The 27948-nt window shown below is 35.6% G+C and overlaps 1 protein-coding gene across 5 annotated transcripts in view; it reads left to right on the forward strand.

The window, feature by feature from the left end:
• Positions 1-27948, forward strand: part of PCDH15 (protocadherin related 15) — a 1084160-nt gene that overhangs the window by 784551 nt on the left and 271661 nt on the right. For all 5 annotated transcript variants that reach the window (XM_069567843.1, XM_069567842.1, XM_069567840.1 and 2 more), the window contains exon 19: positions 27167-27472. In XM_069567843.1, the coding sequence (XP_069423944.1) occupies positions 27167-27472 (306 nt within the window). The remainder of the gene's footprint in view (positions 1-27166; positions 27473-27948) is intronic.

The following is a 27948-nucleotide window of genomic DNA, read 5'->3' on the forward strand; positions in this document are numbered from 1 at the left end:
AGATACAGTTCCAAGTGCTTTCTGTGTATTAGCTCTTTCAATTGCCACAAAATCTAATATAGTAGGCTTCCATGTTAGCTCAGTTGGTAAAGAATCTGCCTGCAAGGCAGGAGACCCCAGTTCGATTCCTGGGTCAGGAAGATCCACTGGAGAATGGATAGGCTACCCACTCCAGTATTCTTGGGTTTCCCTGGTGGCTCAGATGATAAAGAAGACTCCTGTAATGCTGGAGACCTCGGTTTGACCCCTGGGTTGGGCAGATCCCCTGGAGAAGGGAACAGCTACCCATTCTAGTATTCTAGCCTAGAGAATTCTGAGGACAGGGAAGCCTGGCAGGCTACAGTGCATGGGGTCACAAAGAGCTGGACATGACAAAGAAACTTTCAATTCACTTCCCTTTACTCGTATTTTCTCTACACCTGCAGACTCTAGAAGGTGAATTACTTTGCCAGGACTGTGTGGCAAGTGGCAGAATCAGTTGCATCAAACTGTGAAATCCTAAAGAACCTGTAATTACTTTCATTGGAAACAGCCTAAAACTCTGGTTAAGAACACTAATCTTGACATTAGACAGTCTCTTGAATTCTAGTTTTACAACCTAGCAACTCTGTGACTTTGGCAAATTGTCTAGTCTACTTGAAACTCAGTGTCCTTGTCTACAAAATGGAGAGAATAAGTCTAGTTTATAGACTTCCTTAAGGTTTGAGGAGAGAAGACACAATTGTCCAAGCATAAAAAGAATTTTGACAGCTAATGTAACAGTAGTGGCAGCAGCTGTAACATCTTATACTCTTGAATTTTGAGACTTAGATATATTTCAATTTTAATTCAACAAATGGGTCTATGGTATGACTTATTTTACTAAACTTCCTAACCATGAATACATTTCAATGTCTTTTATGCCTTCACAAAAAAATGGCAGACAATGTGGAACCGATATTAATTACTTAGAGGCTTGCAGGATGCCATCAGAATCTTGTCAAGCTTGAAGTCCAACTTGGGGATGATTCTTCAGTCAGTTCCAAATCTAAATCATTATGTCATCATCTAGGAAGCAATTCTCCCCCTATTTTAACAACTAAAATGGAATGAAATCTGAAGAAGTTTACTAAAATAAAGATATACTATATCTATTACCATTTTTCCTAAGGGGAAAAAAGCGCAATGATTTTGTCATAACTTGTACTTAGTACAAGTGAAAGTCAACATGAGGATTTCTGGCCTTATTAGACCTACAGTTTAAGAGTTATGGATGAGAACTGAATGTCATTTGCTTTCTTGGCCTCACAAGATTGGATTAAGCACCTCTATATATATGCTTTCATACTCTATAATTTTTTTTTCCACAATACTCAGTAAAATCTGAAATTTTTTCATTGTGTCTCTTTTTTAAACCTGTATGTTCCCTATTAGAATGTCAATTCCAGAAGGGCAGGCTAGAAGCTCTCCTAGATGGTACGATTGTGCTGTGTATCTTTATTACTGGAGGTTATTGCTCTAGTGATTTTTAAAGGCAATTGTTGTTTAACATCTACTTTTTTCAGTATAGTTCAAGTGATAGAACATCAAAGAGCACTTTGCTCTTATCCTTATTTACAGGCCCAGCCCCTAAAATGCTGTTCAGCACAAATTTGAAAGTAAATATACATGAAGAGCTGGTTTTAGAAAAGGCAGAGGAACCAGAGATCAAATTGCCAACATCTGCTGGATCATCGAAAAAGCAAGATAATTCCAGAAAAACATCTACTTCTGCTTTATTGACTATGCCAAAGCCTTTGACTGTGTGGATCACAATAAACTGTGAAAAATTCTGAAAGAGATAGGAATATCAGACCACCTGACCTGCTTCTAGAGAAACCTATATGCAGGTCAGGAAGCAACAGTTAGAACTGGACATGGAACAACAGACTGGTTCCAAATAGGAAAAGGAGTACGTCAAGGCTGTATATTGTTACCCTGCTTATTTAACTTCTATGCAGAGTACATCATGAGGAACACTGGGCTGGAGGAAGCATCAGCTGGAATCAAGATTGCCGGGAGAAACATCAATAACCTCAGATATGCAGATGACACCACTCTTATGGCAGAAAGTGAAGAGGAACTAAAAAGCATCTTGATGAAAGTGAAAGAGGAGAGTGAAAAAATTGGCTTAAAGCTCAACATTCAGAAAATGAAGATCATGGCATCCGGTCCCATCACTTCATGGGAAATAGATGGGGAAACAGTGGAAACAGTGGCAGAGTTTTTTGTTTTTGTTTTTGTTTTCTTTAAGCTCCAAAATCACTGCAGATGGTGATGCCAGCCGTGAAATTAAAAGACGCTTACTCCTTGGAAGGAAAGTTATGACCAACCTAGACAGCATATTAAAAAGCAGAGACATTACTTTGCCAACAAAGGTCCATCTAGTCAAGGCTATGGATTTTCAAGCGGTCATGTACGGATGCGAGAGTTGGACTGTGAAGAAAGCTGAGCACCAAAGAATTGATGCTTTTGAATTGTGGTGTTGGAGAAGACTCTTGAGAGTCCCCTGGACTGCAAGGAGATCCAACCAGCTCATTCTAAAGGAGATCAGTCCCGGGTGTTCATTGGAAGGACTGACGCTAAAGCTGAAACTCCAGTACTTTGGCCATCTCATGTGAAGAGTTGACTCATTGGAAATGACCCTGATGGTGGGAGGGATTGGCGGCAGGAGGACAAGGGGACAGCAGAGGATGAGATGGCTGGATGGCATTACCAACTGGATGGACATGAGTTTGGGTGAACTCCGGGAGTTGGTGATGAACACGGAGGCCTGGCGTGCTGCAATTCATGGGGTCGCAAAGAGTTGGACATGACTGAGCGACTGAACTGACTGACTGATAGATGAATAAATAAATGCATGAAAACATATATGACTGATTTCAAACCAAACTTAAAATAAGCATTTTGTGTTTTTATTGTTATATTTTCTTTTTTAATATAAATTTATGTATTTTAATTGGAGGTTAATGACAATATTGTATTGGTTGCTATATTTTCTAATACAAGAGTAAGAAAAATTACATGATTCAAAAATAATTCAGTTAACATATATTGAGAATAAACCACAATTCTACGCTAAAGCATTAACGTGGACAAAACACATTGTCTCTTTTAGAATGTACATTAGATGGCAGAGGTATAAATGCAAATAATTATATACAATGCAATACGAAAAGTGCTGACACAGGCATGTACAAAGTGCTTTGGGATCAAAAAGTGGGGACTAATTTAGCTTTCAGCGTTTAAATGATTATATAAATATACATTTTTATTTATCTATGTTCATTTGGTTTTATTTGATAAAAGTAACACTGGTTCTATGTCTACAGAGTCATGTTTTTGAAGAATGCTCCACTGAGAAAATATTCTTTGGTTCCAACACGATTTCCTACAAGGAAAAAAAGGATTTCTTGAGTTTTATCCCTTCAGTGTTTATTTCTCCTCTCTACATACTCAAGCATAGTTTAGTATTAAGTGTAAGCTTTTGCTTCAAGCCTTCTTTAAATAGATTTCCTGCCTTTTTCAATTTGTATGAAATCCCAGAAGGTCTAGTTAAAAATTAACCTGCAACAACATAACCTTGCTTAAGTTTCAGGGCTTGCATCCAAATCTTCTTGTGTTGTCACACTTAGCCTTTATGAAGTCTGACATTATAAGTGGACAAACCTACATGCTGTGTATGGATCGTTAACAATTTTATATAGAATTCAAAATCCAGATTTGCTTGTCTAGTGGTATATTTTTCCATCATCTCTCTTAACCCTGTGGTACAGCCTGATAGACCATGCTTTGTGTGCTATATACATAAAACCAATTATGACAAAAAAGATAAGATTACCTTGTTTTGTTTTAGATGCAATCATATTATTTTGAAGACATGAATATTAATTTTACTTTATATTTGATATTTGGCACTGCTGGTAAAAAAAAAAAAAAAAATCCTCCTTCCAATGCAGGAGATGAAGAGACGTGGGTTTGATTTCTGGGTTGGGAAGATCCTCTGGAGTAGGAAATAACAGTATTCTGCTTCAGTATTCTTGCTTGGAAAATTCCATGGACAGAGGAGCTTGGTGGTCTACAGTTCATTGGGCTGTAGAGAATCGGATGTAACTAAGCACAAAACGCACACAATACTCATTACTTTATAAATGAGCAACGTTTATAATTATTTTGATGATTATATCACTTTTTAATGAAGCTAAATTTAGATAATGCAAGTAGATTGACGTGAAATGTAAGATTTGAGGCATGTATAAATATAGTATGCAGTAATCTACATTTCTTAGTGCATTAATTATCATGTAGATTTGCATATATTAAGGCAATGAATAGAGAGAACAAACAGAAAATGAGGGGGAAGAAAGTTGATATAATAGGAAAAGCAAAAGATGTATAGTGGAAATCTGGGTTGGAATTTTAATTCTGCTACATACTAGCTGTACAAGTTGGTCAATTTGTTTAAGCTTATATAATATCAGTTCTCTCATCAGTAAAATGAAAGTGATTATAACTTTTTTTATTTTTTGGCCACATCATTCAGCTTGAGGGATCCTTGTTTCCCAACCAGAGATTAATTCTGTGCCCCCTACAATAGAAGCATAGTACCCTAACCACTGGACAGCCAGGGGATTCTGCTATAATAACTTATTTACAGTTTTATTGTGATGATAAAAAGAGATAATGTACATAAAACAGCATTCAAACTAGAAAGTACTAAACAACTATCAGTTTCTATGTATATGTACATGCATATAAATGATTATATCTAAGTGACATGAAGTACTTAATTAGCAACTGCACTCAACCTCCAATTTTATTCCAATTTTATTCATTTACTAACTGAATATAGAAAAGACTTGACTTTTTTAATTTTTAAAATTGTGTTTTAAATTTATTTTTTAAATCATGTTTTATTTTTTATTTAATTGTTTCATTTTTAAGAGCAATTAAGTAACTGGTTCTAGGGAACATATCTAATGCTTGGGTGTATCTAGAACCAAGCATAGCACCTAGAGAATATTACATATTTTAGTACATGCTAGTTAGGTGAATAGTTAAAGCAACAATTCTGATTTTTAAGAACAAAGAGCAGGTAGCAACTTCCAGTCCCCATCAATTAGGTTAAGGGTTGCTCTTTCTAAATTTGCAGTTTAATTGCCAACAACGATTTGTAGCAGCTAACTGTTTACAGAGTACTTTAACGACTAAATTACTTTCCCACTTCACTGGCATAGCATCTCAGAAGCAAATGAATACATAGCTGATGAATGTAACATAGCTCATGAATAAAATAACAGATACAAAAGGGAATTTTTTAGACTAAAAGTTTAATATTCTTTTTTTAAGAATTTCATATGGACCATTTTGAAGTCTTTATTGAATTTGTTACAATATTTGTTCTGTTTTATGATTTGGGGTTTTGGCCCTGAAGCATGTGGAATCTTAGCTTCTTGACCAGGAAGAGAACCTATATCCCCTGCATTGGAAGGAAGTCGTAGCCACTGGACTAGTAGAGAAGTCCCACAAGTTTAATATTCTTTCAACTGTACTATACTAAGATAAACATTTAAAGCTTGTAAGAATGTTATGATCAGAATACTGTTTCTCAAGTAACACAAAGACATTTACAAATGCTTCTGATGGTAGAGTAAATAATAACTTCTGTCTCTTCTTGAAGAGTTAAGATTCTCTCTCACATTGAAAAGGAGGAAAATCTATCAATATGTTTTTCTACTTAATTATATGTTGCCTTGATATACTTCCAGATTTAGTTGAATGGCTATGATCGCTTTTATCTTTCATTCATCCAATCCTTGAATGAATATTTATAAAGTGTCTACTAGGCACAGAGCACTGGACTCACAGTTCTGGTAGAAACAGACAGATCCTCATTGTCATGAATCTCACAGCACAGTGAAGTGCCAGCCATTAAATCCATAAACACACCGTTAGATAAGAAAGTAAAAAATTGTCATGCACACTGTGAGGGGGAGAGTGAGTACTCTGAGTGTATCTTCCTGTGTACTGGGAGGCTCTGGAAAGTTTCCCGTGAGGGAAAGCTATGTTAACTGGGAACTGAAAGATAAGTAAGCTACTGTGGAAGACTCTCTAAGTAAAAGAAAATGCAAAATCTAAAATGGAAAAAAAGTAGCTTGACTTAACTGAATAGCTAGCTAACTAAATAACTCACTAAGAAATGAGGGTAGCAATGGAGATAATGTATACTGACCTTTTCTCCCCTAGAAGATTGGGATGTGAAGGAATTGTAGCAAGAGAACAGATACAGCAGGACGTGATTATCTTTTACTTCTTCATTCACGTTTTTTTTGGTAGTGATAAAAGAGAGACTAAAGGAAATAGGCCCAATAAGAAGAATGTGGAAGATGCTGAAAAAGGAAACAACACAGTCCCAAGTGCATAGCCCCTGGGAATGTAGGAGGGTATTGAATACTTTGATGGAAATTCTCCTCAGTTTTAGTACCAGGAGAATGGAAAAGACAGGGATAGATGTTGGGAGGTTTGTAGATTTATTTTGAAATGGTTACCTCCATGTCTCAAAATAATCAGTGAAATTCATAGCCATGGGTACATTGAATATTGTATTTCCCAGGAGTTCATGCAAATTCCATTGCCTTCATGGAATTTTTTCCCCCTCTCTGGTATCACTCCAGATTAGATTGAGGCAGAGCAAGGTATAATGTGAGGGGAACTGCTGACAATTTTCTATAACCTAGTTTTTTATTCTCTCATTGGATGTGTTTAAATTCAGAGCTACTATGTAGTAATAATCTTCAAGGCATGGATTTCTGTGATATGGCTCTTAATTTCCATAATTAAAATAAGTAAACTGTTTCAGAGTGAATTTTAAAATGTTTCCAAGTCATCTTACTGTTTATCTCTGGACTCCAATCTATCATACCATTAAAATAATTTATGATGCTGCACCAATTATAACAGCCTCCTTCCCTGAACAAAGATCACAAGCAGATAATATATTAATGTCCTAAACTCAAATCCATATTCTCTCATATGCCAAGTATAAGAACCTGAAAAAGTTTCGTGGCTTTTATGCAGTATTCTCACCTGTAAAAGAAGGACAATAATAACTATCTTGTTGGGTGTTTGTAAGAACTAAAAGATAGAAAAAAATGTAAAGCTAACCATATCCAGAATTCTCTTTAAGGAGAATTAAACATAAAATGAAAATATGAACCGTATCTCTTAGTATAAGCATAGAAATAGATTATTATTAGCTTGGATCAGGACAATCATAGCTCTGGAACTGATTAATTATTTTATTTGAAGGCAATGAACAATTTACTTTGGAATGGTTCTAAGGGCATATATATATACATATATATACATATATATATACACATATACACACACACACACACACACACACACACATATATATATATATATATATATATATATATATATATATAATATATCTGGTGGCTCAGATAGCAAACAATCTCCCTGCAATTGGTTCAGTCCCTGGGTTGGGAAGATCCCCTGCAGAAGAGAATGGCTACCCACTCCATTGCTCTTGCCCGGAGAATTCTAAGGACAGGGGAGCCTGGCAGGCTACAGTTTGTGGGGTTGCAAACAGTCAGACATGATTGAGTGACTAACACACACATATGCTTTTTTCTATTCTGTTAAACAAGTGGTTTTTAATCTAATGAAGACAGTACAGATATTGGCTTGTGAAGGAGACTGAGATGTACTACTCAGGTTCCCATTCAAGAAAAGACATTCTGACTTCTGAGAGTGATGTATGAAGATGTCCTTCAGCTGCCAGACACTTCCCAGAATATTTCAGTTTGCAGAGAGAAGGGTCACACCTTTCTCACTGTAGCCCACTGACTGATGGCCAGGTGCAAAGACCTTCTCATTCTGACCCAATCTGGAATAACTAACATGCAGCTGTTATTCCAGAGCTCCTTCTGGAATTGGCCAAAACTGTTGTTGACTCTGTGCAGTTAGATTTTTGTCTTAATACAATCCTGCTTCTGTCTCTGCTTTTCACATGTATGGATCTGATCTGATTCCTGTCTCACTGTCTCCTTCACAGGAAGCCCAGTTTGCAAGCAAAAACCCTTATATAACACAATATTTTCCCTCAAGCCATGCAGGAATCAAAGATAGGAGGCTTTTTTTTTTTTTGTAATTTGTAATCTAGATTTAGTCTACAAAATAAATAAATAAAGGCAGGCAGTATTTCTTTGGCTTGTTTTCTCCCTATTCAGTTTATGATATCTCAGAAGGATTAGTTCATTGGGATTCTGAAACCCAGGGCTTGAAATATCCCCTATAGGTATCATAACTCATGATGTGGATATACAGCAAATATAGTCTCTTTTTCACTGTCATATTCCTTTTACCTCAACATTTTTATGGAGAGTTCTTCTGAGCCTACAGTCTTCTCTAATGGTTTTATGACTCTTTGGTATCATACTTATCCAAGTCTGCACAGACAGACTTCTGTCAAAATCAATCAGTCTTTATGAAAGTAGCAAGAGTAATGCTTCCTCTGGGCAAACCAATCAAAGTGTTCACACCTGTCATGTTGGAGGGTAGTTTCAGTCTCCAAGTCTTTAGATTTTAAGTTTGAAATAAGTCAATAACTTTCTTCTTTATTATCTGCAAAGATTCTTGGTAGATATAGAGTTTCGATTTCTCAGAATAATATGCTTCATTTTAAGTCCTGATTTATATATATATTTTTAATATCAGACTCCACTTCTTTTATTGACTAGACCGCTTCTAACCATCAACAGAATTCAATAGAATAAATGCCATTGTATTAAGGGAAATTTTATGCTACATGGGGCAATATGAAAATCTTATTTTTGAGGATGTGCTAACAATAAAAAAATCTATGTCTAAAATAAGTTTTGAGTATGCTCTGCGAGTTGGTGTTGGACAGAGAAGCCTGGCGTGCTGCAGACGATGGGGTCACAAAGAGTCAGACACAGCTGAGTGACTGAACTGAACTGAAGGGAAGTTTTTTCCCCACTATATATTTTTTATTTCCCATTGGGCTTATTTTGTCTCATTTAACCAGAAAAACTTAAAAAATGTTGATAAAATATCTGGATCTTTTATAAATCTATAACTTTAAAAAATCTATGCATATTTCTTTTTTGTTCTGTTTTTTTAAAATATAAATTTATTTATTTTAATTGGAGATTAATTACTTTAAAATATTGTATTGGTTTTGCCATACATCAACATGAATCCGCCACGGGTATACACATGTTCCGCATCCTGAACCCCTCTCCCTCCTCCCTCCCTGTACCATCCCTCTGGGTCGTCTCAGTGCACCAGCCCCAAGCATCCAGTGTCATGCATTGAACCTGGACTGGCGATTCATTTCATATGTGATATTATACATGTTTCAATGCCATTCTCCCGAATCATTCCACCCTCGCCCTCTCCCACAGAGTCCAAAACACTGTTCTATACATCTATGTCTCTTTTGCTGTCTCACATAGAGGGTTATTGTTACCATCTTTCTAAATTCCATATATATGTGTTTGTTAGTATACCGTATTGGTGTTTTTCTTTCTGGCTTACTTCACTCTGTATAATTGGCTCCAGTTTCATCCATCTCATTAGAACTGATTGAAATGTATTCTTTTTAATGGCTGAGTAATACTCCATTGTGTATATGTATCACAGCTTTCTTATCCATTCATCTGCTGATGGACATCTAGGTTGTTTCCATGTCCTGGCTATTATAAACAGTGCTCGGATAAACATTGGGGTACACGTGTCTCTTTCAATTCTGGTTTCCTCGGTGTGTATGCCCAGCCGTGGGATTGCTGGGTCATAAGGCAGTTCTATTTCCAGTTTCTAAAGGAATCTCCACACTGTTCTCCATAGTGGCTGTACTAGTTTGCATTCCCACCAACAGTGTAAGAGGGTTCTCTTTTCTCCACACCCTCTCCAGCATTTATTGCTTGTAGACTTTTGGATCGCAGCCATTCTGACTGGAGTGAAACGGTACCTCATTGTGGTTTTGATTTGCATTTCTCTGATAATGAGTGATGTTGAGGATCTTTTCATGTGTTTGTTAGCCATCTGTATGTCTTCTTTGGAGAAATGTCTATTTAGTTCTTTGGCCCATTTTTTGGTTGGGTTGTTTATTTTTCTGGACTTGAGCTGCAGGAGTTGCTTGTATATTTTCGAGATTAGTTATTTGTCAGTTGCTTCATTTGCATATTTCTAACGTTAAGGTGAACAGCAGTGCCATTTTGCACCAGAATGTAAGGAAACAAACAAAAAGCACCTTGCAGAATGCCTGCCATGTGATGATCATTCTAAAATAGTGATCACCTGTTTACACAGTCAGTGACACACATAGGGATGTACGCTTAAAGTGAATTGGAAGGAAATCAACTAAAAAAGGAAGAGCAAGCAAAATATAAATCCAAAATTTCTGATTTGAAAGAAAATTCTACATTTTGTACATCTCAGTTCTTCTCCCAGGCCCATGAATCAGACCTCAGGAGTAAATAAGGAAAGATAAGTTACTTCTTCCAATTAATTTTATTTCACTGTTTTAAAGGAATATGTTAGACAGAACAGGAAATGTAATCTTCCGTTACTTCAGTGCATTGTTGGCACAGGAATGAATATAAAACATGTATTGCCAGGTCAACCAATTTGATGACATCTCAGATTGGGGGAATGGAATGTAACTAAAAACTGTTACATTTTAAGCTCACCTCAGGGATGAGGGCTGATAGGATAAAACCAAAAGTTCAAAATCTGTATCTTGCTCTTCCTCAGTGACTTTATCAGGGTCGGTGACTATGATAAGATTGCAATAATATGTTTAAAATGGAGAAAGCCCTTTTAATTTTATGGTTGTCATTTGGGAAGCAGTATGTGCTTATATCAAACCCAAAGTATTATTCACAGTATTCGAGCTTTAAGAGATACTTTTCTCTTATTTTGGAGAAGGAAATGGCAACCCAAGCCAGTATTCTTGCCTGGATAATTCCATGAACAGAAGAGTCTAGCAGGCTAGAGGCCATGGGATCCCAAAGAGTCAGACATGACTGTGCAACTAACACTTTCTCTTATTAAATGGATATCATATTGGCCAAAGGTCTTGTTCATTTCTTTTGTCTTAGATATGTATCTGTAATCTAATATTTGAATATTCTCCATAAAATGCAATAATGGGGAATTTCACAGAAAATTCAACCTTGCTGTCACACTTTTTTCCCACTTTTCAGTTACAATTTTCTTCTGCCATTGATACAAGCATATCATTTGTGAGACCTATAACAGCAAATGTTCTGTGATAGATGGACAATACTTAGGGCATAGATTATTCTTATCTCTCTAGAGAAATATATGTGAATGCTTCTATATGTGAATGCTTCCATTTAATATAAAAATATTGTGTAAAAATAAAATTAAGATTTGGGATTAGCAGGGAGGATGATCTGATAAACAATGATCACCTCTTTAATAAGCATAAAGGAAACTGTTTAAAAGTTACAGAAAGAAAACAATAGTGTCAAAACTTGACAAGCAAGGTGAGCACAACTATATAAGGAATGCCTGAGTCAAGCAAACCATATAAAATGCAATCTATGACAATGATATTTTTCTCTTACTTCATACTTGAATACTGATGACTGTAGACTACTGCTCTAGAGATGCCCTGAAAGAGTTATCCTGCGTGAGAGTTTGGACAAATGTTTTAGAAAGGAATGCCATTATAATGAGTGTTGAGGAATAATGTTTAGACTACAGTGTTCATTTATGCTATATTAAGAAGTTAGAGAAGACTTTCTTTTGACTATTCAATATTAACTGGGACATATTACCCCCTAAATGGAAAAAAATCAGTTTTTGAGAGGCAAAAATATATTATTTATATATAAAACACAGATAAACATATACATAAACAGATACATAATAAATCTGTGGTAATAAAATTTCATTGAGGTACAACTATGAAGAAAAAAAAATATCTGAAAGTCCTCTTTAAGTGGGTTATAGTGAAAAAAGTTTAAGCAACAATGGAAGAGAGCATTAGAAAATAAAATTACTGTATTTAAGTCCACAAAAGATTGAAGGTATACTTACAACACTTTTAAACTGAACTAAAAACAGATTTTCTTATGGGATTCTAGCTGATTTGAAGTAAAAGAAAGCAGTAAAACAAAAGCATAAGGACAAAATTCTGAAATAAACAATTATTGATGTGATTACTCAATCACGTATCAAAAGGAATACTTGTGTTTTCCTCTTTTAAAAAAAGACTAAACATACTAAATGAAATTTTATTTTGTTCATGTGATTGAGTGCTTAGGGTAGGAATGATACATAACAGTGTCATCATGGAAATAACTTCAGATGAAATACTTGCAGAAATGTTTATCTACTGCCTGTCAATGCAAAGAACATGCATGGCTCATATATGAACAAGCTAGCCTGCTCTGAAGAAACTCTTAATTTCATGAGGGCTACAAAAAAAGTAATAATGCCTTCAGTAAAGGAGCAGTTAGCTATAGGTGCATAGTGATAAGGCTTTTAACTTAGATGTTTTCCAGCGTAGTGACAGGTGGGCTGAAGAATAACCAGTTTGAGAAGCAGGGGGAGGAATTCAAGATAGAAAAAGCAGGGAAGAGACAGCATAGTTAGTTTGGCAGAATACACTTAGATTTAGGGTTTAGAACATATTTGTCCATAGAAAAGATTTGGGACTGAAGATGTTGGAGAAGTAAATTAAGAAGAGCTGAATAAACACAAAATACAATTTTAATTTTATGTGACCTTGCACCATCAATGAAATGATGTTATATTGGACTGCAAGGAGATCCAAGCAGTCTAGAGGAGATCAGTCCTGGGTGTTCTTTGGAAGGAATGATGCTAAAGCTGAAACTCCAGTACTCTGACCACCTCATGCAAAGAGTTGACTCATTGGAAAAGACTCTGATGCTGGGAGGGATTGAAGGCAGGAGGAGAAAGGACGACAGAGGATGAAATGGCTGGATGGCATCACTGACTCGATGGATGTGAGTTTGAGTGAACTCCGGGAGTTGGTGATTGACAGGGTGGCCTGGCGTGCTGCAATTCATGGGGCTGCAAAGAGTCGGACACAACTGAGCGATTGAACTGAACTGAACTGAACACCAAACTCACGGTACAAATTTATCAGTTGCAAATAAATAGGCTAGGAAAATATAAATATCATTGAATGAGTCATCCCAAATTTTTCCATGCCCTTCTACTATAATAAGGGATATAGAATATATATTATATATAAAATCAATAATATGTTTATTATCTATAAATAATATATACAAAGGTATATATATCTTCTAGTATAATAAAGGATATATATTAGGATATATATAATAATATATATAATAGAATATTTATCTAAAATTAATAAATATAAATTATATATATGATGAATGAGCATGTAAAAACTTGTAGTACAGAGCTACATGTCTTTTTCCTAATACTTAATAAACCACTTGGAGTTAATTTACATTCAAACATTAAGAGAACTTTAGACTATGTTATAAGCGCTTAAACTAGTTTGCTTAATTTGACACTTATTTCATTAAGTGTAACTGCAATCAAAAAGGCATGTTATTTGCATGTACTTGCTGTCTAGAACTTTTGCTTCCCTTCCTTATTCCTATCCTTGCACCAACTTCCCACTTCTTATGCTGCTGCTGCTGCTAAGTCGCTTCAGTCGTGTCCAACTCTGTGTGACCCCATAGACAGCAGCCCACCAGGCTCCCCTGTCCCTGGGATTCTCCAGGCAAGAACACTGGAGTGGGTTGCCATTTCCTTCTCCAATGCATGGAAGTGAAAAGTGAAAGTGAAGACACTCAGTTGTGTCTGACTTTTAGTGACCCCATGGACTGCAGCCTACCAGGCTCCTCTGTCCATGGGATTTTCCAAGCAAGAGCACTGGAGTGGGTTGCCATTGCCTTCTCCACCCACTTCTCATACATTGTTGCAATTTCTGTTGCCAAATATTTCACAGTTTTTTTTTTCCCTATTAATGCCTCTTACTATGTAAAAATGGATGGGAGTGACTTTTAGGCCTAATATTTAATTGCACAACATAGACTGCAGATGGTGACTGCAGCCATGAAATTAAGAGACGCTTACTCCTTGGAAGGAAAGTTATGACCAACCTAGACAGCATATTGAAAAGCAGAAACATTACTTTGCCAACAAAGGTCCGTCTAGTCAAGGCTATGGTTTTTCCTGTGGTCATGTATGGATGTGAGATTTGGACTGTGAAGAAGGCTGAGCACCGAAGAATTATTGCTTTTGAACTGTGGTGTTGGAGAAGACTCTTGAGAGTCCCTTGGATTGCAAGGAGATGCAACCAGTCCATTCTAAAGGAGATCAGCCCTGGGATTTCTTTGGAAGGAATGATGCTAAAGCTGAAACTCCAGAACTTTGGCCACCTCATGCGAAGAGTTGACTCATTGGAAAAGAGTCTGAGGCTGGGAGGGATTGAGGGCAGGAGGAAAAGGGGACGACAGAGGATGAGATGGCTGGATGGCATCACCAACTCGATGAACGTGAGTCTGAGTGAACTCCAGGAATTGGTGATTGACAGGGAGGCCTGGCGTGCTGCAATTCATGGGGTCGCAAAGAGTCGGACATGACTGAGTGACTAAACTGAACTGAACCGAACTGAACTGAGAGATATAGAAAGTAGTTTGTGCTGAGTGCAAAAGGGATCAGAAGGCTGGATGGAAAGAAGAGGTTTCCCAGAAAGAAGCTGAGTGAAACGAGCTAAGTTTTGAAGAATTAGATAGGATTTAAAAACAAATGCCTAGTGGTGAAAGTGAGAGGGAGCATTGTGTGCTTGAAGGACAAGGCAGGTGCACTGTTTTGTTTTTTGTTTTTTGGCTCTACTGGATCTTTTTGTTGTGGCTCATGGGCTTTCTTTAGTGGCTTGAGGGAATGGCTTGAGAAACTAGAGCACACAGGGCAGCACCCAGGGTTCTCTTGAGGAGCACAGACTCTAGAGCATATGGGCTCTCTACTTGCAGTGCATGGGCTCTCTAGTTGCAACACTTGGGCCTAGTTGCCCCACAGCACATGGGATCTTAGCTCCCCAACCAGGAACTGAACCTGTGTCTCCTACATTGAAAGGTAATTTTCTAACCACTGGACTACTAGACTCTATTATTGTTTCCAGGTTTTTGCTGCCCCACACTCCAAAAGGATGTTACTTCCCCATCTTATGACATCAGCCATGATGATGTAAGATTTGTCGGTGCTATGTTCCACATCAAAGCAGAACCATCAAGAGCTGTGGCTTTATTATCTCTGTTTTCCCCCCTTGGTCACGTGAATGTACATATGTATTTGTGCATGCTCAGTCGTGTCTGACTCTTGCAACCCCATGGTCTGTAGCCCATCAGGCTCCCCTGTCCATGGAAATTTCCAGTCAAGAATGCTGGAGTGGGTTGCCATTTACTTCTTTAGGGGATCTTTCTAACCCAGGGATCAAACCTGCATCTCCTGCATTGGCAGGCAGATTCTTTACCGCTGCAACCTGGGAAGCCCAGTCACATGAATGACATGTTCTAACAAAGCCTGCTCCTTCAGACTCCTTCCTTGAGTAGAGAAAACAGAGCTACATGGAATCCATGGAGGTACTGCACAAATGAGAAATAAACATCAGTGAGAGCAAACCGCTGAGATTTTGGAGTTATTTAAAAGCTGTCTGACATAATAAATTAACTCTTGATTAAAACATAGAGTTTATGTCAGAGAGTTAGTTGTGAGATGTTAGTGTATAAGTATAGGTTAGAAAAAGATCACATAGAGCCTTCAATGTTATAATAAAATGTAATTTATTATGTAAACTAGAAATGATTGTTTTGGCTATTATTAGTGAATTCAGCAAAATTTTCATTTAAGGCACTTATTGTTTCATAAGAAGCTGTCCTCAATGAAGTATTTATTCAGCAAATATTCACTGAACCTTAATACAGAAAAGGCATTAGAAGTTAAACTATGAGCAATGCATTTTTCATGTCCTCAATTTTCAGGAAGTATAGTGTAGAAGAGAAACAGGTGAGCAAGCAGCTACATTATATTGTTGAACTGAATGAAAACAGAATGGCAAGGAGTGTCAGTGGAAGGACAAGGTCTTGATTAGGGGAAACCAGGAAAGGCATCCTAGAAAAATGTCCAAGCCCTGAAAGACAGTTTAGTAGAGGTTTGCTCCTTGGTAGAATAGAAAGAATTTAAGATCACTAAAAAAAGACATAGCTTTGGAGAAAAATATGGGCAGCTGTCAAACTTTTATGTGGGGAAATACTGTTTACTGAGTTCTCTGGGTAGAATTTATCTTTCAGATTTGGAAAGATGGTCTGAAGTACTTATGACAAGTTAAGAAATGTTTAGTGTGAAATAATTCTTATATCCCTTTCAGCTCTCACTATAATGATTTTAAGAGCCTCACAATTTATGATCAGTTCCTGACCACTCACCTGTTGACACACATTTGTTTCCCAACCTATGATGAGATTACTTTAAAATGCAAGTGGAAGTTGTTACCTTCTCTTCTGCTTTCAAATGTTATATATTTTTGATTTTTCAAGAATTCAATATTTTTCTCAGTCCAGATGTAGCAAACATTTCTCAATGTGGCAATATCCATAAAATGATCAGGTGTAATTTTTCATAGAAATTTCTCTATCATATGTCTAATACTGCCTGAATTTATGCCCCAAATGTCTTAAATCTTCATTATTGTTTCTTGTAATAATTAAAGTGCTCTTTCCTTTTTGTTGCATATCATTTCATCATACAAGTTTTCCTCATAATTTTATTTGTTACACTAAAAACAACATGGACAGGTTTTAAGATTTTTCACATATTGTATCTCTAATTAATACAGGTACCCAAATTCTCAGATCTTAACAAAAACAAAGCAATGGAACTTAATAGACACACTGCTCCTGCTGCGGTTGAAGCTTAACCATTTCAATCGTGTCCGATTCTGTGTGACCCTATGGACTGTAACCAACCAGGCTTCTCTGTCCGTGGGATTCTCCAGGCAAAAATACTGGAGTAGGTTGCCATTTCCTTCTCCAGGGGATCTTTCCAACCCAGGGATCGAACCCAGGTCTCCTGCACTACACATTGTAGGCAGATTTTTTACTGTAGAGCCACAAAAGAGCCCAATAGACTTACTGTACTAGGTTAAATGTGATCTTAAGTAAAATGAAGTGTATATATAAACCAAATAAAATTATTAAGTTATTTTACTAATTTATTCTAATTTTTTTTAATTTTAAGAATTTTATACAAAAATGAGCTTTTTAATAGCTTCTAATTAGATGTTGAAAACCTCAACAAACATACCTAATTTTTAATTGATTACTTAATATGATCTAAGTATGCTATTAAATTTGTTCAATCCTCATAGGTAGTGAGATAAATACTATCATCATTCTTTTACAAATGAAGTATGGAAACTTAGAGTGGCTGACGCATCCAAGGACATAGAATTAGTATGGGAAAGAGCTGGCTTTTAACCTAGTGCTTAAGCCTTTAAGGAATCTCTAGTTTACATACGGGTTTTCTAGACTCCTAAGGATTAAATATGTAACAGTTTCAGTATTAAAAAAAAAAAGCACAACTATTTACTCTCATTATATTTTTAGTGATTTGAGCTCAAGTATACTTGTTACTTTCTAGCCGGTAAGTCCATTTGCCATTGTTCAATAATGAATAGGTATGGAGAGAGGAAACATTTGCCAGTATCATGAGTCAGTAAATTGCTTTTCCCCTTTTACACTGATAATCACATCTCTTAAAATAACTCAGCTTCTTTAAATAAATAAAGATAACAACTGTTTTATGTCTTTTTGAAGTTGACAGATAATTTAAAAAATGGGCTTCCATTAGTAATGTCATTAAGGATGCACTGCCCAACTTCTTCTGACCTCCCTGCTCAACAACTTTTATGGCTCCCGCTTCAAGGTTAGAGAGGAGTGCACAGACTCAGAAATTGCTGTGAAGGACAAGCAAAAGCTAGAGCTAAGCTCCTTCTCAGTTTTGCACTGGGCTGATTAGGTGCTACATGGGAGTTCACACCTTTCTCATAGCTATATTTTCTGTTTGCCCTCAAAGTTCTTTATATAGACCTGAATTTTATGAAAATATTTTATGAAAATAAACAGAAATCATTTATCTAAATAATCCAAATGGGTATGAATATAAAACATTTTAAATAAGAATGAATCATTGAAAATGCATACGTAATCTATGCAGGGCATTTTCAATGGAAGGAGGGCAGGTCTCATGCTCTCCTTCAAGGTCTTGTCACAGTATATTCTGCTCATAAAGACATGCTTTTACATCTCTATAGAATTTGTAATTTCCAGTGTAGGTATCCCAGTAATGGGTTTCCACCTTTATCGATGAGAAAGCCTATATAATAGACTTCTCTAAAATATAATTAGGCAGCAAAAGGCATAGATATAATGTGTAAGAAATATATTTTCCAGCTTCCTTTTTAAATGATGTTCTATGAAATGGTATAGTCAATAAAAGCCCTTGTGCATGATGTGTTGTCTTTAATAAGTAATTATTTGGTTGACTGCAATGTTAACTGGCTGACTCTTAACTTTGACTTCAGTGATTAAGGCTATTCAAAAGTTTTCCTAGCATATATTCAAAGTTTTGTAGAGTGAAATCTTTATTTGACTACAGACTATCAGCCGATGTCCCAGCAATATGCATTCAGAAATAAGTAGCTGCAAATCAGGTCCCATAGTAAAGTGTATATTACAAAATGTGTTAACCATGGAGAGATGATTATAAAGTTGCAGCTATTGCTGTTTATTGCTTTGATGTAGTACAAGATGAAAAGAGATGTGTGATATTTCTTGTTAACAATTTTAATTAACTTTTAATTGATTTCTAGGAAGATGAATGGTTTCATTACAGCATCACACACTGAGTTCCTTGGTTAGATATTAAACATTAATGCAGACTTCTTGACAATATTGCTGATAATAGGGAATTTTATGTTTAGTTACCTTTTCTAACATCTACATACTCATCTATAATAGTAAATAAATGAAACTACTTAGCTTAGCCATCCCATACTATTTAACTTCCATGACCTTATTTATGCTTCTCAATTAATTAGGAGTCAGAAAAGGAAGCAAATAATCCTGCATTTTATAAGTGTTCTAGTTCCTTTATCTCTATTAGTTGTGTTACTCAGTTACTTTAAATTTTTTACAGCATTTTCTTATTGAACGTTGATCTTTTATTCCATAAGCATAAAATATACTTCCTTTTATGGAAACTAGTTCTTCAGTGAATTAAGTTGTAGTAAATATGGATCAGACTGTGTGTGTATGTGTGTGCTTGACTTTGAATGTTATTATTAACATTTTATACATAAGCTGATGAAATTATAAAACCCTATTAATAAAAATGCTTCATTTAATATTTATTTTTAGTATCCCTATTGAACATGTGTTTAGATATTTTCTCTTAACAAATTATCCCAGTGTAAGATAAGGATTTCTGCAAATTTGAAAAAATCAATAAAAGGTTATGAGATGTGCTTCTCTTCTCAAAAAGGACTTACAGTTGTGTGGAAAAGGTGTAAATAATAAGTAATGTGAAGAAGTATTTGTCAAGCCTAGAATTCTGATGTATAACATGATCTTTCTCTAAATACTAGACATTTTCGTAGGAGAGATTGAACTGGGGTTGGAATTTGAAGACTGGATTAAGGATTGGAATTTCAGAAGTGAATAAAGAATCATCATGGCAAGTCTTGAAGGAAATGTCAAAAAGTGTATTCTGAGTCTTAAGGAAATGTAGAAAATTGATTAGACGAGCAAAAAGTTTTACAGGACAGTAAATAATAAGAGAAGACTGAACACGTAGGTTGAAATTGACTCGTGCATAGGAGTCTGGACTTCTTTCTGTAGATCAGTCAACATATTGAAAAGATTTCTGTTACTTGGGATTTTTAAATCTGGTGCATACATTACTCCCTTGAGAACTTTGCCTTCCTCATTCAAACATTAATGGCACATGAAAAGTTCAGAAGTAATGAAAACTTTAAATTTTTTCTTTCATCCCAATTTCCCAAATTTATTTGTTTCAACAAAGACCTCCCTTGCTCTCTCCATCTCTCCTCATTTTTTTCTTTATAAAAATCCTGGCACCAAGCTAACAGTCCATGAAATGTAGCACCTAGAGTTAGTTTACCAAAGCCATAACAAAAAGTCAATATTTGCTTCTCCCTCCATGGCCTTTTCTATCAATTTAAGCCATTAAAAAATCTCTCATTGAACCTCTTGAAAGCATATTTTTTATTATATTTTATTTGCCATTTATTGTTTTACTGTGGACTCTGTTAAGGACCCCAACATGGTAGAAAGTGGGAACCACTAATTCTATAAATTTAAGATGGTTATTTTCAAGTGATCAATCATGGGGAACTAACAATATAAAGTGGAAATATTATGTAAAACTATCATGGACAGATTATTAAAAAGAGATCTTATTCCCAGTGTTACTCAGTGAATTACAACAGTATTTAATAAACTATATGTCCCTCAAGATATTAGTAAATATTTTTCTAAACAAATAACAATGAAAAAAAAATCTATGATTAAAATTGTTTGGAAATCATGGTGTTGATATTTCCTGGGATTTAGAAGTATCAATAGATAACATCCTATACCTTCCCCACGTTCAAAACAATTCAGAGAGAGACATGAAATTCTGGAAAATAGAATTCTGATATTGAGGGGGAAGAGGTTTAGTTCAGTTCAGTCGCTCAGTCGTGTCCAACTCTTTGCAACCCCATGAATCACAGCACGCCAGGCCTCCCTGTCCATCACCAACACCCAGAGTTCACTCAGACTCACGTCCATCGAGTCAGTGATGCCATCCAGCCATCTCATCCTCTGTCGTCCCCTTCTCCTCCTGCCCCCAATCCCTCTCAGCATCAGACTCTTTTCCAATGAGTCAACTCCTTGCATGAGGTGGCCAAAGTACTGGAGTTTCAGCTTTAGCATCATTCCTTCCAAAGAACAGCCAGGGCTGATCTCCTTCAGAATGGACTGGTTGGATCTCTTTGCAGTCCAAGGGACTCTCAGGAGTCTTCTCCAACACCACAGTTCAAAAGCATCAATTCTTTGGCATTCAGCTTTCTTCACAGTCCAACTCACATCCATACATGACCACAGGAAAAACCATAGCCTTGACTAGAGGGACCTTTGTTGGCAAAGTAATGTCTCTGCTCTTGAATATGCTATCTAGGTTGGTCATAACTTTTCTTCCAAGGAGTAAGCGTATTTTAATTTCATGGCTGCAGTTTTAGTAATGAGAGCCAAATGGGTTAGTAAATGCTACCCCTACAATTAAATTTAACTACACAGCCTCAGACAGAACTGCAATTGTAGGTCTTATTCTTAGGGAAAGAGCTCATATAGCAAAACAAGCAACTCATATGACATCCTTATAAACATCAGATGTTATGTTAAAAGAAGTCAGTGTGTTTACCCAATTATTTCTATCAAATTCACCACTCATGAGTGAATAAGGGAGCAGAGAAAAGACGATTTTCTTGCTAAAATGTCTTTCCTCTTGGCAAGTTGAAGCCTGGAGAAAGTAAGTTACCATTCTCTGATCCTTAATAAAAAAGGATCTTTCAATGCAACAGTTCTCTGAACTTTGGAAAATTCACAAGGGAAAATATGATTAATGTACTGGCTTGGGAAATACCAACATGATGCAAGCACTGTAAGTGGTTCATTCTGAAATTAACTTTTTTTTTTTTTTAATCTCAGTCTCTTGTTAGAGCAAGTTTCCTTTAACAATCCCCTAGCCCAGTGGTTTTCAAACATGAGTTGAATAATCAAATGTGAGGTCTTTTCCAAGTCATTTGTTACCAATGTAGGTACACATTTGCATTATTCTAATACTAGTTATTATTGGCTTATATTATCTATGGCAATGACAATTCACTTAAATTTTTATATATTTTTATTCAGTGGAACAGACCAATGGCTTTGCAACTAGTTACAGAGAATTATGCAATAATTATTATCTATTTTATTCATATTATAATTGATCTGTGCCACATTTGTGAATTTCATCTCTGACATGTATAATGGTAGGAAAAGATATTCAAAATTGCTATTTGATTTCACATCTTTTATTTTATAGTTTTATAGGTATTATCTGATACTTAGAGGGAACACACCAAAGTTAATGATATCAAAAATACATATAGTGGAAATATTGAAACTAATCAACACTTCTACCATGTAGCAATTGTTTTATATATCAAGGTCATTCTCCGTCTTAAACTACATAGGCCCTCTTTGTCATTCTACAAAATATTAAAAATACAAAGCCATTTACTTATCATCATACTCATTTAAGTCATAACAAAATACTACTTTTTAATTTTTAAAAATGATATTTTCTAGTTTAGACCTGGATTCAGTAGTTCTACCAAGGTAATCAGAGTCCCAGATGAAATTCTGATAATTCTACAGTGTTTGTTTTGGGATTCTTAATTGAAAGAACAGAGGCTGATAATGGAAGAGATATAAATCAAAATAGAACCAAACAACAGATGCAAAATGATTAAATACATATTTTAAGAATTATATAGCTATGTATTAATAAGTAGCAGGAGTAGCATCTTCATTAAGCTGACTTAAAACTCAACATTCAAAAACTGAAGATCATGGCATCTAGTCCTGTCACTTCATGGCAAATAGATGGTGAAAAAATGGAAACAGTGACAGACTTCTTTTTCTTGGGCTCCAAAATCACTACAGTTGGTGACTGTAGCTACAAAATTAAAAAAGCACTTGCTCCTTGGAAGAAAAGCTATCACAAACCTAGACAGTGTATTAAAAATTAGAGAAATCATTTTTCTGACAAAAGTCTGCATAGTCAAAGCTATGGTTTTTCCAGTAGTCTTGTGTGGATGTGAGAGTTGGACCATAAAGAAGATTAAGAGTCAAAGAATAGATGCTTTTGAACTGTGGTGTTGAAGAAAATTCTTGAGAATCACTTAGATAGCAAGGAGATAAAACGAGTCAATCCTAAAGGAAATCAATCATGAATATTCATTGGAAGGACTGATGCTGAAGCTGAAGTTCCAATACTTTGGCCACTTGATGTGAAGAGCCAACTCATTGGCAAAGACTGTGATACTAGGAAAGACTGAAGACAGGAGGAGAAGGGAGCAACAGAGATGGCTGGATGGTATCATTGACTTAATGGACATGACTTTGAGCAAGCTCTGGGAGATAGTGAAGGACAGGGAAGCCTGGTGTGCTGCAGTCCATGGGGTTGCAAAGAATTGGACATGACTGACAGACTGAACAATGAACAACAACAGTAAAATCTTTATTTATATATTTTAATACATGCAATTCATTTGTGTATCCTAAAATAAATATATAATTTAAAAGGATTAAATATGATATAGGTGAAGTCGCTCACTCGTGTCCGAGTCTTTGCAACCCTGTGGACTGTAGCCTACCAGACTCCTCCGTCCATGGGATTCTCCAGGCAAAAATACTGGAGTGGGTTGTCACTTCCTTCTCCAGGGGGTCTTCCCGACCCAGGAATCGAACCCAGGTCTCCCACATTGGAGGCAGACGCTTTAACCTCTGAGCCACCAGGGAAGCCAAGATATGATATAACGTACAGTTACATGGAGCTATTGGCATGTATAACAGAAGGGTCTCGTTTATATTTCATGATTCAGAGAAGACTGCTTTGAAAAAGTGATGTTTAAATTGACTTTTGAAAGATGAGCGGGCATTAGCCTGGCAAATAATAGCAGAAGCTCCCGCTATGCAGAGGCTTTAGAGAAATTTGGAGGTTGGAGAGATTTGCATTATTCCAGAAGATAGTGAAAGTAGCATTCAGTAGACGATATTTTGATGATGTTAACTGTTTGAATGTTGCTGAACACAGTTGAAATCATTAAAGGATATTAAGAGAAATAATGTCATTTATCTTTTATAGAAGACCTCTCTGAAATGAAATAACAGAAAAAGAAAATAATTAACAAGTAACTTCCCTGGTGGCTCAGACAGTAAAGCGTCTGCTTACAATGCGGGAGACCTGGCTTCAATCCCTGGGTTGGGAAGATCTTCTGAAGAAGGAAATGGCAACCCACTCCAGTGTTCTTGCCTGGAAAATCCCATGGATGGAGGAGCCTGGCAGGCTACTACAGTCCATGGGGTTGCAAAAAGTCGGACACAACTGAGCGAATTCACTCTCGCTCTCTCACTCTCTAGTAATCTAAGCCACAGTTAATAATTTGGGCCAAATAAGTTAGGATTGAGATACTGTATAAAGGTGTAAACAGCATATTACAAGTAGAATAGTAATTTTCTCTGTAAATTCCATGATATCTTGGACTTGTTACCTAATACACCATTGTAACTTGAAGCTGAGTCTCCTACATCATATTAAATATGCTTTTCTGAAATTATTGAATAAATGAATCACAGAAGATAGAAGGGGATCTCAGGAATATCTTCTTTGTTTTTATGTAATCTATTGTGTCAATGGAAGAATCATTTACTGAAATAAGGGAATTAGAGATGAAAAAGTTTTGGACAAATATAATCAAGGGTTTAGTTAAGGACATGTTAAATTTTTGATTCTAGAGCAGACAGAATTATGATTCCCAACACATCCCATGTGTGAATATGTTACCTTACACAGCAAAAGAAATTTTGCAGATGTAATGAGGTTTAGGAACTTGAGATGAAAGGATTATCCTAGATGTCCAGGTGGGCCCACTGTAGTCATCAAAAATGTTGAATAGTGAACAAAGATGGTAACAGAGTGGATCAGAGATATAAAATAGAAGGAGAAATTCAGAAAGTGTGAGGGGAACTTAACCCACTGTTGCTAGCTTTGAAGATGGAAAAAGTGTACCATGAGCCAAGAACCAAGGTTTGTGGGTGGTCTTAGAAACTGGGAATAGTCCTTGCATGACAAGTAAAAAGGAAGTGGGGATCTCAATCCTATAACCTCAAGGAACTGTATTCTGTCAATAACTTGAATGAGCAAAGAAGTGGATCTTTGCCTACAACCTCCAGAAAGGAACACAACCTTATGCATACCTTGATTTTAGCCAGATGAGACACTTGTTGAACTTCTGTTTTATGGAGCTATAAAATAATAAACTTGTGTAAGTCCTAGCAGAGATATCAGTTCAAATAGCTGGACATATATGGAACAGCACATACTTAACATCCCCTGTCCCTCCACACATACATACACAGTCACATTAAGAAAATTGAATCAGTCTATCATAAAAATCTTCCAAATACTGGGATAGATAAAAACACACCTTGAGTGAGAATCATTTAAATTACATAAAAACCCCCACAGAAGAAAAGTCACTGAAATGTTTAATACTGTTGATTTAATGAACTAAGACCTTCTGATGTTACAAGATTTTATTTTTCTATTTAATTAAGCGGTGATTTAAGACAAAAAAGAGTATTTTTTGTTGGGTAGTTTTTTTGTGCGGAAGTTGACAATATTGTTCATTTGTTTTCATTAAGATGACCAGCTTGACTAATTTGTCAGTAATTTGTAAGACAAATTCTAGGAAAGATATAAAAATAGAAGAAAATATGTGTATGTAAGTTCTTTGACTATTTTACAGTATTTTTGTCCTCTTCAGACAGTCCTGCAGTTCCTCATCTTTTCTCAGGCTTCAAACTTCAGAATTAATACCCTCCCAGGGACATTTGTGTTTTGATGAATCAGAGGGACAAATCCTGCTGGAAAGTCTGGCATTCATAGGGTGCACAGTTATAAATTTGACTTTCACATCCTGGGCTTTATCATTTCAAACAAGGCAAAAGTGTTCAGCAAACCCACCCCACTTGCTTCTCCAGTGTTTGTAAAGGTGAATGTACATCTGCTTATATGCTGTTCAAAATACATCATATTCCATCTCAGGCTTTGTGAATATTAATTGACATTTGTGTCTCTTGCTCATAATGCAGCCAAGTCTCTTGTTTTCCTTCCTTTCCTTATCAGCCATTTAGTGCATAGTTATGTAACATTTTATGGTTTCTAAGATTTATTCCAGTATGTGTGAAGAACAATGAGATAGAGCTATGTAGTACAAAATGCACAGTATTTGATAATGAGATGTCATAATTTCTATTTCAATTAATTGAGTTTTAGATTATATTAATTCTCATAACACTCCTTTGAAGAATAGCCACTCAAAATTTACTTATTTTATTTAATGCAAAGTTATTTAATATGACTTAAAGTTTACAATTGCAAAAGGCTTATTATTGCATAAACAATTCTATTATCATTTAGAGATTGTATTCTAATATTGAAGAGCCCTTTGCAGTTGCTTTACAGTTACTAAACTTTCACTTCTGTTTGGAGTATGCTTAGTTTTAAGCCTCAGTTGCTTGCATTAATCTATTCTAATATGAATTAATCCCTCAAATATTTATCGAGTAATTTTATATAGGTATTATACTAAGAATTAAGGCACAGATTTTTATTTCTTTCATAACTCTAAGCAAATTATAATCCATAAGCCAAGGTTTTCTCATTTGTAGAATGGGACCAATGATATTTATTTATAAGAGCATTAGAATTAAATGCCATAATCTATATCTATCTATACATGGTGCTTCTATATGTATTATAGATATATAATATAAAGCTTGAATTTAAAAATATACAATATAAGCTATCACTCAACTATGTTTAATTAAAACTTTTTTAAATTTTAGAGTTAAAAATCTATTAAATAAATGATAATACAAGAAAATTCAGTATTTATGTAATGTGAATTTTCTGTTGTAATGTAATATTGTTATTTTTACTGATACAAATTAATTTTATACTCATTTAGAATTGAGTATCATTAAACTATTATAAATTTATTTTCATGTTCTAGACTTCTGTACTACTCTATCATTATCTTTTTACTTTTCTATCTAAAGAAAAAATATTTAGTTAGAAATATGCCATAGTTCTTTAACTGTCCCTTCTAAAAAATTATAACAGAGAGTACTATGTGAATTCCTCTGTTTTTAATTTTGTTTAGGCAGCAGATCCTGATGCTGGAATAAATGGCCAGGTGCACTACAGCTTGGGTAACTTCAACAATCTTTTTCGCATCACATCCAATGGAAGTATTTACACAGCCGTGAAGCTTAACAGAGAAGTCAGGGACTACTATGAACTTGTTGTTGTGGCAACTGATGGAGCAGTACATCCTCGTCATTCAACTCTTACTCTTGCCATCAAGGTTTTGGATATTGATGATAATAGTCCTGTGTTCACCAATTCAACATATACTGTCGTTGTTGAAGAGAACCTGCCAGCTGGGACCACTTTCCTTCAAATAGAGGTGTGTGGATGAAGCAGTTGTTTCATGAATTCTGTATAAAATTTGGTATTTGTATGGGTCTGCCAGACTTTGTAAAATGCACACAGACACACACACATGCAGTTAAATTTCAAATGAATGATAACTAAATTTCAATATATGTATTCCTCAAATAGAGAGAGAAGGCAGAAAACTTACCATTGTAAGAAACTAAATAACACTTCTTAATAAACTTATTATCAATTCACAAAAGCAATGAATGTCAAATATTTATTATAACAACTGACAATACACTAGACTATTTTAAAAAACTTAATAATCCTTCACCTTGTACCTCCAAAGTTACTCAGTATTAAATTTTTATGTGTATTATGTTACATTTATGTTTCTGCTCACACAAATATCAAATAACTATTTACACAGTCTAAATATACATGTATCCAGGTATGTACATATATACACATGTATTGTTGCTGTTTAGTCACTAAGTCATGTCT

Source organism: Ovis canadensis, chromosome 22, assembly GCF_042477335.2.
Source record: "Ovis canadensis isolate MfBH-ARS-UI-01 breed Bighorn chromosome 22, ARS-UI_OviCan_v2, whole genome shotgun sequence".
In the NCBI taxonomy this organism is placed as follows: Eukaryota; Metazoa; Chordata; class Mammalia; order Artiodactyla; family Bovidae; genus Ovis; species Ovis canadensis.